The following is a 17,680-nucleotide window of genomic DNA, read 5'->3' on the forward strand; positions in this document are numbered from 1 at the left end:
CTCACATATTTTGAAATAGTATGAAAAACAAACAAGGAATTAATCATTTTGTAGACACGCGCCGACTTATATAAAATTAATATCAAAATCATTTTTCGATGCATTTAATTTTTTGTAGAAACAATGATTTTTTTTTAAATTACTTTCATCCTTAAATATATTTAATGATCCATTTAATGGTGTGCTGCATCGACATTGTATTGGAAACGATCCTTTCGTACTCTCTTTGCCACATTTCATTCTATATCACTTATTTGGACTATGACTGTAACTGACTATAAATACTTTTATACTGAAAGAAGAACATTGCATTACTCACAAGCATAAATAATTAATGGAGAAATCTTAATCTTTTGCATTCCTTACCGACGCTACTCATGCTACTCGTACGTGATTTTGTTACTAATAAAATGGTTCGAAAAATAGTTGCTTTATAGAAATATTTGTCGGTGTTTACTTGAATTAAAAAGGATAAGAGTACTTTCGGGAAAAAAATTTCAGAAGAGTATAAGTGACTTTGGGGTAAATAAATGCTTGAAGCAGATAGTGGTATACAAGAAACGTCTTGACATGTTTAACGGGCTTGAATAATAATACGAAATGTAAACGATTTTTTTTAACAATAAAATCACTTATACCTTATTCTAAACAATTTAGACAAATTTTTATGCCAAAAAATCAATTCTTAGTAAATTATGTAGTGGTGCAAAACTGAAACATTCCCACATAGTTTCGGCAAAAATTAACCATGTTATAGATTTGTTTTAGTAAGAAATAGGCTTTCGTTCTAACGAATCATTCCGGACACTGTATGATACTTTAATAACTCAACACAAGTACTAATATAATATCATGGGTTGCTATTAAACAGTCCTTAGTAGACTACCCTTGCTTAAGGAAAGTCACAGGGATATTATTACTCCCTTTATAAAGCTAATTATTTATACTAGTGAAGAACAATAACTATGTTTTACTTTGTTCTAGACATTGTTTTTAGTTTCATCTAAAATCGAAGCTGGTGGCAGTACAGGTGAATTTTGTCGTGCTGGTAGTATGTGCAATCTGTTTCTCACTGTGGTACGCGTTTCACCCAGCTCAGCTTCCAAATATTCACCTCAACTCATGTATGAAATATTGGCTGATCAAACTATGTGGGCAGTTTGCGGACGAACTGCTGGAATAATATCGTTGGAGCTAGTAGAAAAACAAACCGTTACGTTAGAAGTGATGCCATTACTTAGCGGTTATTTGCCTCTGCCATTTGTGAGATTGTCACGATACATTCCAGCCATTGAATTAAAACCTGGTAAGATAATAAACAATAAGCTCTAAAATATGTTTTTAAATCACATACACATAGAAGACATCCTAATTTTGAACCAGATTTTTGTTTTAATTGTAAGAACAATTGCATGTTTATTAATACTATTAGGTCATAGATGAGAGTCTTACACAGTAAGGCGTCTGCGTAATGCATAATTTCAAAACAAAAAATGGAAGGATATGAGATAAATAGGATACGATTAAAATAATTCTGTACTATTTTGAAATCTCTGATACTAAATTATAAGTAATACCTGAATATAAGTGCAGATAAGCCAAATTTTAAATTACACAATGAAGATACTCTAAGGCCTAGACCTTGTAGTGCTGGACTAACTTAGACCACAACTGCTAAATTTTGAATCAAGGTTATGACTAGTTGATTCTGCGATATGCTATTTCCCAAAGTTCAATAAACTACCAGAAAAATAATAACAAAAAATAAAATCCGATAAACCAATTTCCAAGTCAAACATTCTATAACATATTACAATTTTTAATATATCGCAATACCAATTAGGTTGGTAATAGTGCTGCTCCAATTTTATTGATAATGTTACAATATTATGAGAGAATATTAATTTAGAAAGCCTTATTTCAAAGGATATTTGGGATATTTGTAATCTGTTGTTGTGGATCATTCGCTGATTCACGACAAACTTAAGAAATTTTTGTATACCCTGTGACGAAGCATCCGCTCGTCAAATCCTAGTCATTAAGCTCTGCCTCCTCCTTGCCCTGTAAAAGGGAGGGGCAGGCGCCACCTGTGTGACCCCGCGATCACTACGCGTAATGGGTTCGATCGCGGGTCGATAGGGGGTCGATCAGCGCACGCGCGACGGTAACCATCTCGCGTGCCACTGTCCCCCGAGTTACTCGTAATTGGGGAATCCTTGAGCCCGGACGTGCTCCCCGTTTTCTTTTGTTTCTTCGTCGTCGAGACACCTTTTTCGGTAAGGGCAGTGCCCTGTAGTCGATTGCCTGGAGGTGATAGTGCGTAGTGAGTGCATGAATCTGTGGAGCTGGAACTAGCAGCATCGCATGAGGCGTAGCCGTCAATCTGGCGGTGGAGGACACGCACGGGAGCATGCTACACCACCTATCCTGTTCCTATCACCTAAGTAGCACTAGATTTCAGGTAAACCTGGTTTCTTCTTAAGAGAAATCAGGACCTATTATTTGCCTTTGTTCTATTTCTTTTCTCGAGCTTCGTCCGGCGCGGGTAGCCGTTCCGTGTTCGGCTGCGCGACAATCCCTCAAATCGGGAGGGACGTATTAGTCCGAACATTGATTCTTTCCATGGATTATTATTATTACGTAATTCTTCCGGGGTCGGTTTGAGAAGTAGTAAGTCGGTGTAACAGGCCGCGAATCGAGTAGGGGACCCCTTTGTATTTCCAGAATACACGTTAAGACGGGGTGTAGTCCCTCGTCAGAGGAACGCGGCATCGAGCTTCCTCGGAGTCCTCCCGACGCATACCTGTGCGAATCGCACTGCCCTAGCCGCCCCTATATTATTTTCAGAGTATCACGTGAAGCGTCTTGGTCCATACCCAGAGAAAGCCTCAGGCCGGTCAGCCGCGGAGGACCACAGTAACGGATCTAGCAAGCTGGCGCCCAACTCCTCATAAACGATCGACCATATTTGATCTCCTCCCCTTTATGGAGTATTTGAGATAATTGCTATTTTATCTAATCATCTTTTATCATTGTAATACAACTTAGGGAATACCCTATTGTAATTATGAGAACGCTTGCTGACCCGTAATAATTAAAGTACACTGTATTTTTTTTTTAAGCTGATCATTTACTTATTCGATTACCCGGCCAATAACTCCCTCCGCGTGCATTGTGCGTCGATTTTGGTCACTGCCTATCCCCTGGCAAACCAAGGCCCTAAAAGAGTGACGATACAAATCTCTCCTCAGGCAATAACCTCAGTGAACGCACTCGTAAGGCCAGGCCGCAAATACGACGCTACAACCCACAAAAAACATACACTTCGCTTGTAAAAGAAGTACGGCAAGTACATAAGTCGTATCTAGCATGATTAATATATAGTAATACAAAACATTTTAATTAAAAAAAATAGTGAAATCCAAATGATAGGCAAGTATAAATTTTTATCATGGCGAAAATTGAAATTTGGAAAAAAGTAAATAATAATACAAAAATTACTTGCCGGGCCCGTAATATTCATGTATAAGTCGCTATCTTGCAATATAAGCATTGCTTCTCGTAAGTTAAAAATGTGGCTATTTAATACGACTCTATAAAACGGGCCCGGCAAGTAATTTTTGTATTACTATTTACTTTTTTCTCCAAATTTTAATTTTCGCCATGGTAAAAATTTATACCTGCTTAACGTTTGAATTTCACTATTTTTTTTAATTAAAATGTTTTATATTACTATATATTAATCATGCTAGATACGACTTATGTACTTGCCGTCCTTTCTTTACAAGCGAAGCTTGTTTTTTGTGGGATCTTATAACATTTTGCAAGAATATTGGAATTAAAACTAAAAATTTGTTTTAACTAATTCAATCTAACAAAACATTTTTCAATGTCCTCATCGTTCCACAATGTAAAGCTTCGATTCGAGATATTAATTTATTAATCAATTAAATAAAATATTATAATGATAAGTTCTTATCACAATTACACTTTTAGAGGCATTTAACATAGGACTCAATGACTGATTGAGTTATATTTTCATCATCTTATACCCAAAATCACCTTAACGGGATCCCTCAAGCCCTTTGTAGCCAACATTACGGAACGAAAAACGAGAGAGAATTGTCCAGCGCAATTTTTCGACCGATTTCAATGTCTTGTCGCTTGTTGGAATCGTTAGGACTCGCACCGTGTCATAAATAAAGCCATATTTTCCAAAAAACCTAAAAAAATTAAATTGTTTAAAAATTTGCATTAATAATATTTAAACGCAAAAAAAATTGAAAAATCGGGCTTCTTTATGACGAGGTGCCAGACCTAACGATTCCAACAAGCCCAAAAACATTGAAATCGGTTGAGAAATAGAGCCGTACCATTGTCCCGCGTTTCTGAGGTGGACGAAAATAAAAAATTTTTAGGAAGGAAGCTAGGCTTCCTCCCCTCTCGCGGCTCACGCTAACGTGTTCCCCCACTCCAGCATCGAAACTTACTACGAAGGTTTCCTCTCATATTTACGCTATTCTCCTATCTGTAGCTATACATATATAAATACGGCTAAAATAATGTTGAGAATATTTCATTTCGCCGATATAATGAAATTACTAAAAAAGCAATTATCATTTTGAAATAAAATTGCAGAAAAGGAGATTTCGTAATGCTTGAAACATAAGACATACGGGGAAACGCGGGACAATGGTACAGTCGTATTTTTAATAGAATTTGATGAGACTAGTCATAACTAAAGCCATTCTTCATGTAGATTGTCCTAAAGATCTTGCATTTTCGATAAAGCTTATAGTTTTTCAGTTATGAACGATTGAAGTTGCATGGCGCAGAAATACATATTTCCTCTCTCGCTTAGATCAGTTGTTGCGCATGTTCATCTTTAATCGTTCATAACTGGAAAACTATAAGCTTTATCGAAAATGCGAGCTCTTTAGGACAATCTACATGAAGAATTGCTTTAGCTATGACTAGTCTCATGAAATTCTATTGAGAAATACGCCTGTACCATTGTCCTGCGTTTTGCCGTAATTTCAGGTCTTCAAGCGTCACTGACTCGTTCATTCTGCTATTTATTTCGAGCAGAGTAAAAATGCACCAATAACTTGGGTGGCATCATTGAATAGAGCGTGAAAAGGGGAGACGCTTTTATAATATTTTCATAATTTAGCAACGCTTCTTTTGGTCATTATAAAGCAAACTCTTACAAGATGCGTACTCGGAGTAAATAATATTGGCTTCCCCTTTCCCCTCTGCAGTGTGTTGCCTTGTTCTTCAGCGTATGTACACCAGCATAGTAGGCCTACATACATACGGGTGCGACTGTGTTAGTGACTCGTGGAGTGTGTACTGTAAACAAACACACATAGCGTTTACCATGTATATACGTGGGTCTTATTTTCAATCGCGAAATTGCCCTTCTAAATTTATTGCATTGCACCTTCTACGACAAGCTTCATAAGATTAAGAAGTACTCATAGCAGCATGTACATTATCGAGAGCTTTTAATGTAATTTTTCAATGTGCAATCGTACTTTTATTTGTTCCAAAATAAATAGCAGAATGAACGAGTCAGTGACGCTTGAAGACCTGAAATTACGGCAAAACGCGGGACAATGGTACAGGCGTATTTCTCAATAGAATTTCATGAGACTAGTCATAACTAAAGCCATTCTTCATGTAGATTGTCCTAAAGAGCTCGAATTTTCGATAAAGCTTATAGTTTTCCAGTTATGAGCGATTGAAGATGGACGTGCGCAACAGCTGATCTAAGCGAGAGAGGAAATATGTATTTGTGCGCCGTGCAACTTCAATCGTTCATAGCTGAAAAACTATAAGCTTTATCGAAAATGCGAACTCTTTAGGACAATCTACATGAAGAATGGCTTTAATTATTACTAGTCTCATCAAATTCTTTTTAAAAATACGACTGTACCATTGTCCCGCGTTTCGTCGTGTGCCCTATATTTCAAGCATTACGAAATCTCCTTTTCTACAATTTTATTTCAAAATGATAATTGCATTTTTAGCAATTTCATTATATCGGCGAAATGAAATGTTCTCAACATTATTTTAGCAGTATTTATATATGTATAGCTACAGTTAGGGGAATAGCGTAAATATGAGAGGAAAGCTTCGCAGTAAGGTTCGATGCTAAAATGGGGGAACACGTTAGCGTGAGCCGCGAGAGGGGAGGAAGCCTAGCTTCCTTCCTAAAAATTTTTGCTTTTCGTCCACCTCAGAAACGCGGGACAATGGTACGGCTCTATTTCTCAACCGATTTCAATGTTATTGGGCTTGTTGAAATCGTTAGGTCTGGCATCTCTTCATAAAGAAGCCCGATTTTTCAATTTGTTTTGCGTTTAAATATTATTAATGCATATTTTTAAACAATTTTATTTTTTTTACGTTTTTTGGAAAATACGGCTTTATTTATGACACGGTGCGAGTCCTAACGATTCCAACAAGCCAAAAAACATTGAAATCGGTCGAAAAATAGCGCTGGACAATTCTCTCTCATTTTTCGTTCCGTAATGTTGGCTACAGAGGGCTTAAGGGATCCCGTTAAAGGCTTTCGCTTTGAAAAATATGTTTCTAAATTTACCTGTAAATCCAACTTTTTATTAGGTGTTACTCTCACTATCATTTTTGCATTATGGCTCTTTCCCTGGTAAACTAGTGACATTTACATATTCTTTTCATTAATATAAACTGTAAAATATATACCAGTTAATGCAATAGAAGCCTATGTTTTTTAGGTATACTGCTTTCAGTTTCCTGAAGATACGCACTATGCTCTATTACATGTGAAATATTACAATCATGAATTCTTTTCAAATTTACACATCTACATGATTTTATTATAATTTTCATCAAATATGTGATTTCTAATTCCAAAGTAGTATGCCCAAAATCACCTGCAAGCACTTCACTCTCAAGGATTTGCTTAGAAATTGATCCCTTTTTTTACCTTTTTCTTAACTGTTACTCCCAATATCAACTATGAATCAGGGTTTTTTTTAAGCAAACTATATAGTCCCATTTGTATTTTCTTTTCATTAATATAAACTAGAAAATACACAAATTAATGCAATGGAAGTCTCTCTTTTGTGGATATACTGCTTTCAGTTTCGCAATATTATTCACTGTATATTCTATTGCATGGAAAATATTAAAATGATGAATTGTTTTCATGGTTTCATTTCTAGATGTTGTCATCATTATATTTATTTTTTAACTGACTTATATATTTCAAAAAGATTATGCCCAAAATCATCTGAAAGCTTTTCACTATTGAAAATTGGCTTCCAAATTTTTTAATTTCTCCAACGTTTCCTTAAGTTTAATACTCAATATTAACTTTGCATTATGGCTCTTTCTATGGTAAACTGGTATCATTTCTGACTTTTTCTATTAAATATTACAGCTTAAGCCTGCACAATAACACAATAAACACGTCATTGTAATTCAATCTGAAATAAAATCTCACTAAGTACCAAAAAATACATTACATATTATATTATAAAATTCAATGTTATGCTTATAAAAATTAAATTTGAATAATTTTTTTGGAGACAATAATAATTTCTTTCTATTCTGATTAGGAAAGCGTAGATAGATATTTGGTTTTAATACTTTTTTATATTATAATTGAATATTGAATAACCATTAGAAAATATTCATCTACTCTCCTTTAATCGTAGTAACATGAAAGTTTTATTGTCTCCTGGAAAATTATTTTTATATGTGATAAAATCTATTGGAGAGTTAAATTCCACATCAGTTTAAAGAAAAAAAGGTTAACATGCATTTTGTTAATGATTTCAATACCTGGAAATATAGCTATGATTTTCAAATACCTTAACAATTTCTTGCAATTAATATGTTCCTGATAACCACCAATATATATAAACGTTGAAAATATACTTCTCCTTGGTACAGTGTTAAAAATATGTAAATATTAATCTTACTTTATCCAGTCAGCTCTATTCTCAATAATGAAAATAGAAATGTTTTATTTTAATTTATCTGAAGAAGAAATTTCTCAAAGTATCACAAAGTATATTAACATCCTGTATTGTAAAATATAATGTTATACTTATCTAATAATTGTCGACTCCGTATGTCATTATTATTTGAATTTATTGGTCATTTCGAAAATTTAACACATTCACAACATAGCAATGATTAACCTCACTGTATTAAATATAAATAACCTCACATTACTATTGACAGTTAACAAGTCGCCGTAGTTATATCGATTACATCGATTTTATTTGATAGTTCACAACCATGATTTTGTCTTTGAGTATAATCGGTTGGCAATGCTGAGAAATAATGATGTCATTTTCCTGTTAGCGGCCAACTTCAGCCCGAGACATACATTCTAACTGGAGAAGATTATGAAGAAGAATCTTAATTTTCGATATATATATATATATATATATATAGCTAATTGAGTATGATATCTCTAGATTGCGTGAATCGATTTTAATGTTCATGGGCTCAAATGAAAGCTTGTTCAAAACTATTTTAAGAGAAGCTATACTTAAATCATGACAATGGATTATTCACGGAGATAATTGGTTTGAAAATTGGGACGGCCGAACTAGCTGTATAAGAGAAGTAGTGCTCGACGGCGGTATAGACATGTCTTTATCTACTTTTGTATGTACTCGCCGTCGAGACACTACCGTGTCCCTTGATTAAAAGTTTATTAAGAAATAATACAATTTCTCCTTTTATTCAATAAGTTCTTTAAGAGCTATGTAGTTGCGTATTAGGAGGCAAAGGATTACCTAGAAAAGTCTAAGAGGTAGGAGGATTGAAGGTCCTAAGAGATTCGACTTGCTTCTCTTAACTGTAGACTTGAACTGATTTTTGGGGCTGCATATATGGGGCTCTTACCCTCAAAGTGCAGCATAAGTATATTACCTTATATGGTAACATTTGTGGGTCCCAATTGTCAAATGCGTCATTGTTCTAGAACGTTCGGCCGTCGTCGAAGCGCATTGGCCACGTGTCGGGACTTAGCCTTGGCGACAATGTGAGTGAACCACGTCAAGCGGTTCATTGTACACTTAGGAATTTCCTCATTCAGGAGTATTTCTCAGTTACAATGAGACTATTGATAAATGTATATATTTTAAAATGAATATTTCCTTAATAATGATATTATGAATGTTACTATCTTATGCTATCATCTTATGTTTTTTTACACTGCAATTTCGTCCTTTCATAATTTTCCAAACAGAGCAAAATATTCACGAATGTAAGGTGAACATTAGGGTGTCCGTTAAAAAGGCATTATTTTTGTTTGTTTGTTAACTATATCTAACTTGGTGTAGAATCCGATAAAAATGAGATTTGCAAGAGTCTAGCCGATTTAGGTAGTAAAAACCCGTGCCACCGAAGGTTTGAAGTTAAAAACGGGATTTCGTATAGAAAAATGATATTTGGTGACTATTTTGAATTTCATTTCTTAATTCTTCGAACGTTTCACACGATAACGTAGCTTTTCTTAGTTAAAGGTTCTCTGAACATGAATCCATAGTGAAATTTATTTTTTGACTTGTTACCGCCTTTATTTCCTGTGTTAATATTTTTTAAAATAACGATTTGCAATAAAAATTCATTATAGCCGTATTTTGAATAATTTCTCTCGCTTAGCCTCGATATCTCCGCCCTTGTTCGTTCTAACAATTCTGAAAATGATAAAATTATGTATAAATTTTTTATGATATGCGTTTCATGGGTTAATGCTCTTAAAACATTCATTTATGATGAAAAATCCTTTTATTTTTGTATCTTCTAGACTCTCTCTCTCTCTCTCTCTCTGTAAGTAGACCTACTTGTCACTATTTTTGCTCTTACTTTGAAACACGATACTCCTATCTGTTCTTGCCCTACATGGGCGTGTTATTGCAGATTTGCTTAGTGAGATCTCCTGCTTTATTCTGAGATATTTACTCAACAAAGTCTTCGAGTATTAAGCCTGAAATCTGGCATTGAAGTATTGGATTCGATTCTAACCACCATCTAATTGTTGGAACATATTAACTCTTGGCGGGAAAGGACCTGTTCTATTATCAGCCTACTCTGCCGTATTGTTGTTATCAACCATTGGCTACGACCTCTACATCGCTGCGTGCCTATACTCTACTACGGACGCTGGGACACCTGTATTATAAATTATTGAACTATCCGCGGCCGTCTGCTAATGCTGGCATAGGTTATTTCTGTTTTGACATCTGCTGTTATAATCCAGTTCTGTACCGCACTTGTACATTATGCCATCGATTAGCTGTGGTATCTGTAACCGTTTCATCAAAACCGAAGATATTACTCGGTTTTGTAATGTGGATGCTCATGGTTTTCATGGACAGTGTGTCAGACAACAACTTGCATTATCTGATACTGACCCGCTGCCTAACATTAGCTGTCCGATGTGCAAGAAATCTGCTGGCCCCTCCAACCCGCAGCAGCTGAAAAAGAAGTCTACGCTCAAGGTGCCAACTGAACCAGCTGATGCTTCTGTGGACAATAGCTCCTTGGCTGGTCTCATGAATACCCTCATTAATGGGGTAAATACTACGATCGACTCCATGATGCCCATGATGTATAAATTAAACTATATTGACACCATAAACAGCAACATTCAACTACTTCTGTCTCGCATGAATGACATATCAGAGCGTGTGGTTAAGAATGAAACTGATTTGGCTGAACTACGTGCAAGGGTATCATCAATTGAGGCCAAACCGCCTACACACTCTAACCATGGTGAGGCAGTTGCTGACTTATCCACTCGACTCATGCGTATGGAGTTTCAGCAGTCTCTTACGAATTTGAGATACTCTGGTATTCCTGTACATGAGACGATTGCGGATGTGGAGCTTTTATTGAATTTGTCCAGGAATCTCAAGGTCAGTCTCGAACATTATGACATTAAGCGTCTCCGTCGGCTTCGGTCTGAGAAAACTGATCGTCCCAGCACTCTGGTAGTTGAATTCGGCTCACCGGCAATTAGCTCTGCTTTCCTTGCAGCTAAGCGTTCTACTCCTTCTCTAAAGGCATCCACCTTGGACAGTAGTTTTCCAAGTTCTCCTATTTATATTAATCGACAGCTGCCTGTGGAATTGCATAAACTTTTTACTGCTACCATTGAGGCCTTACGCAAATTACGGTATAAGTTTCCATGGATTGATGACAGCGGTATCATTAAGATTAGGAAAATGATTCCTCTCGTCCGGTGTCTATCAACTCATTTTCCGATATAGCTACATTAAATTGACATCCTCGTCCTCCGCCGACCTTTCCTCTCGCACCTCATGATGGGACTATCCATATAAATGATTTAATGGTTTGCCATGTTAATGCGCAATCGCTTACTGCACATTTTACTGAATTCTGTGATTTCTTTATGCACCATGACTATGATGTTATCACGGTTTCTGAAACTTGGCTTAAGCCTTTTATTAATATTCACGTTGTTAGGCTTGATGGATATTCTCTTCTTAGGTGTGATTGTAATGAGGTTCGTAGGGGTGGTGTCTGCATCTATATAAAAGATGCCCTTTCGACGGGTCTTACTTTTCTGAAGTCATCTGTTTCTTCTGGGTATCGTGCGCAGGTTGAATACCTCTACGCAGAAGTCACCCTTCCTAGCAACAGCAAATTACTTATAGGGGTAATATACCGCCCTCCGAAAATAGCTTTTAATTTAGTTCCTGAAAGTGATTTGTATGATTTGTACCAAGATTACCAACATAGAATTATTATAGGGGACTTTAATTCAGACCTCCTAACCCAATCTGCAGATAGCCTGTACCTTCAGCGTATTTTTAATTCTACTTCCTTCTATTTAGTCCCTTATTCAGCTGCTCATCACACCGGCAGTTCTTATACTTGGCTTGAATTATGTATAGTGAGTGATGAGTCTCGAGTCCTTCGATATAGCCAACGGTCTATGCCTTTTTTATCCGGTCATGACTTGATTGACATTACATATAACATCGAACGAGGGTCTACCTGGGCCTCTGGCGTACGCATTGGTCGGTCTTGGAAACGCATTGACATTAGTGAAGCTATAGCATCAATAAACCTCCTTACTTTTTCGTAAGCTTTTCTAGCTGACACACTAGACTCCTCCGTTTCTTTGCTTAACACTGAGCTCAATGAGACCTTGAATGCCTCGGTGCCCTGTCAAACCATTCCTCCTCCTTCCCTACGTGTGCCTTGGATAAATCCGGAGATCAGGACCAAAATTAGGAAGTGTAATAGACTTCGACATCGATTACGTCGTACATGCGATCCAGCGGAGTCCCTTCGTGCTTCTTATCGTGCTCTTAGGAGTGAAGTTAAGGCCTGCATCAGAAGGTCTAAAAAGGCATACTGCTGGCATGCCATTGGCAAATGCTCTTCTCCCCGAGAACTTTGGGACTGTTTAAGAAAACTCTGCATAGTTGCTCCCAAAACACAATCTCAAATACTGCCATTTGACATTAACAATATTCTTGCTCATTTCTGTGAAGTTTTCCATCCATTATTTTCTACTGACTCTCTCAGTCTCCCTGAATTACTTAACAACCCCCAGTCATATGACGAAGAGCTTTTCCATTTTTCTTATATTACTCCTGAGATACTCTTATACAGTCTGAAACTGTCTGATTCTCTTGTATGTGGCATTGATGGACTTCCAAGTCGCTTTCTTCTTAAATGTACCATTCCTATCTTTCCCATCATGCTTAAAATATGTAATTGGTTACTTATGAACACTTACTTTCCCCAGGCATGGAAATTTACTCTTATCACCCCTATTCCTAAGGTCAAGCAACCTGCTACCGTAACTGACCTTCGTTCAATCTCCATTCTGCCTGAATTGTCGAAAGTGTTAGAACTAGTAGTCTTCAGGGACACTTGGCAGTTTCTGCGGAGTGGAGGCTTTCACGATAAATCTCAGTATGGTTTCTACCCACATCGTTCTACCCAAGATGCTTTAATTAAGCTCACTGATGATATCCGTCATGGCATTGATAAGCGAAAGCTGACCATTCTGGTTTTGTTTGACTTTTCGAAGGCATTTAACACGGTGGGTCATGCTCTACTGTTGCATAAGTTAGCTGCACTCGGCTTCTCTAGCTCTGTGTTGCAGTGGTTCTGGTCATACCTACATGCCCGTCAGTGCGCTGTGCGACTTGATGGTCATATTTCCTCGTGGAGAGATGTAACGTCTGGTGTACCTCAAGGTTCCATTCTAGGTCCGCTACTTTTTTTATTGTATACTACGGATATTAATAACATTTTTCAGAGATGTACCCTAATTCGGTACGCTGATGACATACAAATATATGCTCAGTGTTTTCCTTCACAACTGAATGATTGCATCTCTGACATGAATACTGAAATAGTTAAATTCTGTGTATGGGCCTGGAGGAATAAACTAACTCTCAATCCTCTTAAAACAAAGGCTATTATTTTTGGGTTAGCTCGTTATCTCAACTCTATCAATTGGGATACCACTCTCTCTATTATGGTTAGCGATACCTTAATTAATTTTGTTAATTGTGTTAAAAATTTGGGAGTTCTTATCACACCTACCCTTTGTAGGCATGAGATGGTAACCCATATTTGCAACAACATATTTAAGGCGTTTTACCAGCTGCGCAATGGTCAAGTCAGCCTTAATCAAGCTCTTAGACTTCAACTTGTGAAGTCTCTGATTTATCCACACATAGATTATTGCTCTCTGGTGTTCACTGACATCACTAATACTGATAATGTAAAGCTTCAACGTGCGTTGAATGCAGCCATCCGCTTTGTATATAATCTCCGAAAATCTGAACATATTACTCCTTACTTTAAGAAAGCGGAGCTGCGTACATGAACGACGTTTATTTTTCATTGGCATTGCCATTCATAAGGCTATTTACTATTCGCATACCTCCTGAATTAGTCACCTTGTTCAGCTTGTTCGAGTTTACAATAGTAATTCCACTTCGGCACGGACGTGTGGCTTAGATGTTCATGTACCTTCACACCGCACGGTTAGCTATGAACAATCATTTATTGTTACTGATCTGCGTTTTTGGAATGGGCTACCTTTCTCCATTCGTAATCTTAAATCTGCGTTGGCTTTGAAGATGAAACTTTACCAGTTTCTTCTTGATTGCCTGGATTCGGGTTAAAAGCCGTGTTGTCTCTTTATTTACTCTTGTATTATATGTTGCACTTTATCATTGTTACTGTTATCTTTCTATTGTTTGAGTGAGAGCGCTATTTTGCTTACACTTATATATATATATATATATATATATATTTCTATATTTTATGTACAAATTGGGCTAACACCCTTGTACTTTATTACAATAAATCAATCTCTCTCTCTCTCTCTCTCTCTGTCTCTCTATCATTCTATTCCTTCGAAACGTTTAGTTTTTAAGTTGAAAGTAGAGGCTTTAAGCTTTGCCTTAAGAATACACTGCAGGCCAAAAGTTTAGGACCATTTGGTAAAATTCTCAAAAAGACAGGCTCTTCTTTAAGGGCGTGTAGTTTGGCAACCCTAAGAGGAAGAACAAATTTAAGGATTTCGTCGTGAAGCTTATTAAATTCCGCGTCCTACTACATTGATTTGACCTGAAAAAATCTAATGGGTGCCTGTGTTAGAGGAAAGGAACATGACAACATTTTTGACATCTTCATTTATGGATATCAAATTTCAATGACTTGCACCGGGTATAGTAATAGTCCTACGAAGTTGAAACTTAAGTATGTGAAAGCTTGAAACTTAAGCTTTCATTTAAAAAACTTATATGAATTGTTATTTGATCCGCAGTTATTTCAAATTTAGTCGAACAGTGCGCGACCATCATTTTATCCGCAAAACATTTGCTCGCTAAACTCTTCAAGCAAATTCAGGTCGGTATAAATTATGGGTGCCATAGGCAGGAACCACGTTTAACTTTTCTTTAATTTGATTAACTACTATTTTACGGTTTCAAATAAATCAATGAAAGCTTAAATACAATTAACTTATTTATACTTTCATTGATTGAATTGGAACACGTAGTGTTGTTAATAATCGAAATAAAAAAAAATTGAAAGTGGTACCCGATTGGCACTCATAGTTTATACCGATCTGCATTTGTTCTTAGAGCTTAGCGAGCAAATGTTTTGCGGTTAAAATGATGGTCGCGCACTGTTCGACTAATTTTCAAATAACTGTGGATCAAATAACAATTCTTATAAGTTGTTGGTCTTAAATGAAAGCTTAAGTTTCAAGCTTTCACATACTTAGGTTTCAACTTCGTAAGACTATTACTATACCCGGTGCAAGTCATTGAAATTTGATATCCATAAATGAAGACGTCAAAAATGTTGTCATATTCCTTTCCTATAACACATGCACCCATTAGATTTTTTCAGGTCAAATCAATGTAGTAGGACGCTGAATTTAATAAGTTTCACGAAGAAATCCTTAAATTTGTTCTACCTCTTAGGGTTGCCAAACTACACGCACTTAAAGAACAGCCTGTCTTTTTGAGAATTTTACCAAGTGGTCCTAAACTTTTGGCCTGCAGTGTATTCTTACGGCAGAGCTTAAGGCCTCTACTTTTAACTTAAAAACAAAACGTTTCGAAGGAATAGAATGATAGAGAGAGAGAGAGAGAGAGAGAGAGTCTAGAAGATACAAGATTAAAAGGATTTTTCATCATAAATGAATGTTTTAAGAGCATTAATCCATGAAACGCATATCATAAAAAATTTAAAAAAATTTTTAAAAATTTTATCATTTTCAGAAATGTTAGAACCAACAAGGGCGGAGATACCGAGGCTAAGCGAGAGAAATTATTCAAGATACGGCTATAATGAATTTTTATTGCAAATCGTTATTTTAAAAAATATTAACACAGGAAATAAAGGCTGTAACAAGTCAAAAAATAAATTTCACTATGGATTCATATTTAGAGAACCTTTAACTAAGAAAAACTACGTTATCGTGTGAAACGTTCGAAGAATTAAGAAATGACATGCTAAATAGTCACCAATTATCATTTTCTATACAAAATCTCGTTTTTAACTTCAAACCTTCGGTGGCACGGGTTTTTACTACCTAAATCGGCTAGACTCTTGCAAATCTCATTTTTATCGGATTCTACACCAAGTTAGATATAGTTAACAAACAAACAAAAATAATGCCTTTTTAACGGACACCCTAGTGGACATACTCGGTTTTTCAGAATAGGACCTACGATTACCAAGACTAATAACTAGTAGCGATACTTAATTCGTTGGACGCCAGGTCCGCAAGGACAAATTCGATACGATATCCTAAAATTCCGGCGACAAGTATCCAACTAAGTTCAACATTAACCGAAATTTTAATTCCTAAAAATCGGATTAACTCAGACCCTAGCTGGTAAAAGTAAAGGGGCGAGGTTAGGAAAGATCTTATTTCTGGCAGTACAACGAATAAGGAATGAAACAATGACGGTAAATCAATACCCAAAACGATACTATCGGTTATTATCAATGATAATTTATTCAATGAAAGATTTGTAATTTAATACAAAAGAACGATATCGGTAAGATATCGATATTTCCAAGCCCAGAAGGGGCTAGAATACCCTAACGGAAATCGCCATAATATGGGTTTTTAATATGATTTGACCTGGTAACGATAATTAAGATTGGCTAACGGGTGAAGTTCGAGTCGATTTTTGTCAGGAATCAGGAAACACCCGGCCATCAGCAACGAGACGACCTTCTATAAAACAAAGCGATAAATATACAGACACAATTCCAAAATCTATGTAAATCGGGGTAGGAAAGAGATCCCCTACGACACTCAATCGGGGGTGGTCAACTTTCCCACGAGACACGGGTAATAGCTCCCCGGAATATACGAAATCTTACGATAACGAGAAAAGGAAAATATTTATGTTGAGCCGACAATAGACGGCCTCAACGCGCCGCATCGTCAACCGATACTTAACTATTAAATAGTGAGAATACCTCGATTAACGCAATTCAGGCGTTTCAGCATCTACCCGTGATCCTAATTTCGACTCAAATCGACTCGATAGCGGGAAGGTATATTCGAACAACACTTGATGACTCAAACGGGATAGACATTTGTACTAATATTAAAATATATATATATATATATTGGCCTGGTCGATCTAGGGAAAAACACTCACCGGCCCTTCATAATGACCCTTGTCCGGTCCTCCTCACGCCCTATATTTCTCCAACAATAGCGGGAATCGAAAGCGGCACCGTATGACAGCGGAAGAAAACACCTGAAGCTCCAGTAATCCAGTCCGGAATGCGTAACGAGACGATAATTTTCGGTCGGCCACGATCATCCTCTCTCCTTAAATATTGACTTCGGAGATTGATCGGATCACCGGGAAATCGTGAAGACTCGTGAGGTAGTGTGATCCTTTTCTATGTTCGTCTGCCCTTGTTCCCTCGCTAGGAGCTGACTTTCTCCTGTATGACTCCCAATATTATGGTTCGCGACAGCGATAGGGATGGGTATCTATTACCGTTGCACGTGAACAAGTGAGGGCTTGCGGACAGATTTGAGTTCGAATATACACTCCTTTCCTCGATATCGGTATTAATTGGGGTTCCGTAATTCCCTAATCTTATTATCCTCTGTTTGGAGATGGAC

The 17,680-nt window shown here is 36.7% G+C and overlaps 1 protein-coding gene across 4 annotated transcripts in view; it reads left to right on the top strand.

The window, feature by feature from the left end:
• The window catches only part of SIDL (SIDL trafficking protein particle complex subunit 10), a 437,479-nt gene that overhangs the window by 281,981 nt on the left and 137,818 nt on the right, over positions 1-17,680 (top strand). For all 4 annotated transcript variants that reach the window (XM_066728667.1, XM_066728658.1, XM_066728682.1 and 1 more), the window contains one exon: positions 985-1,306. In XM_066728667.1, the coding sequence (XP_066584764.1) occupies positions 985-1,306 (322 nt within the window). The remainder of the gene's footprint in view (positions 1-984; positions 1,307-17,680) is intronic.

Source organism: Prorops nasuta, unplaced genomic scaffold (genome assembly GCF_024137725.1).
Source record: "Prorops nasuta isolate Cenicafe-Biocafe unplaced genomic scaffold, Cenicafe_Pnas_1.2 PNAS00001, whole genome shotgun sequence".
NCBI lineage: Eukaryota > Metazoa > Arthropoda > Insecta > Hymenoptera > Bethylidae > Prorops > Prorops nasuta.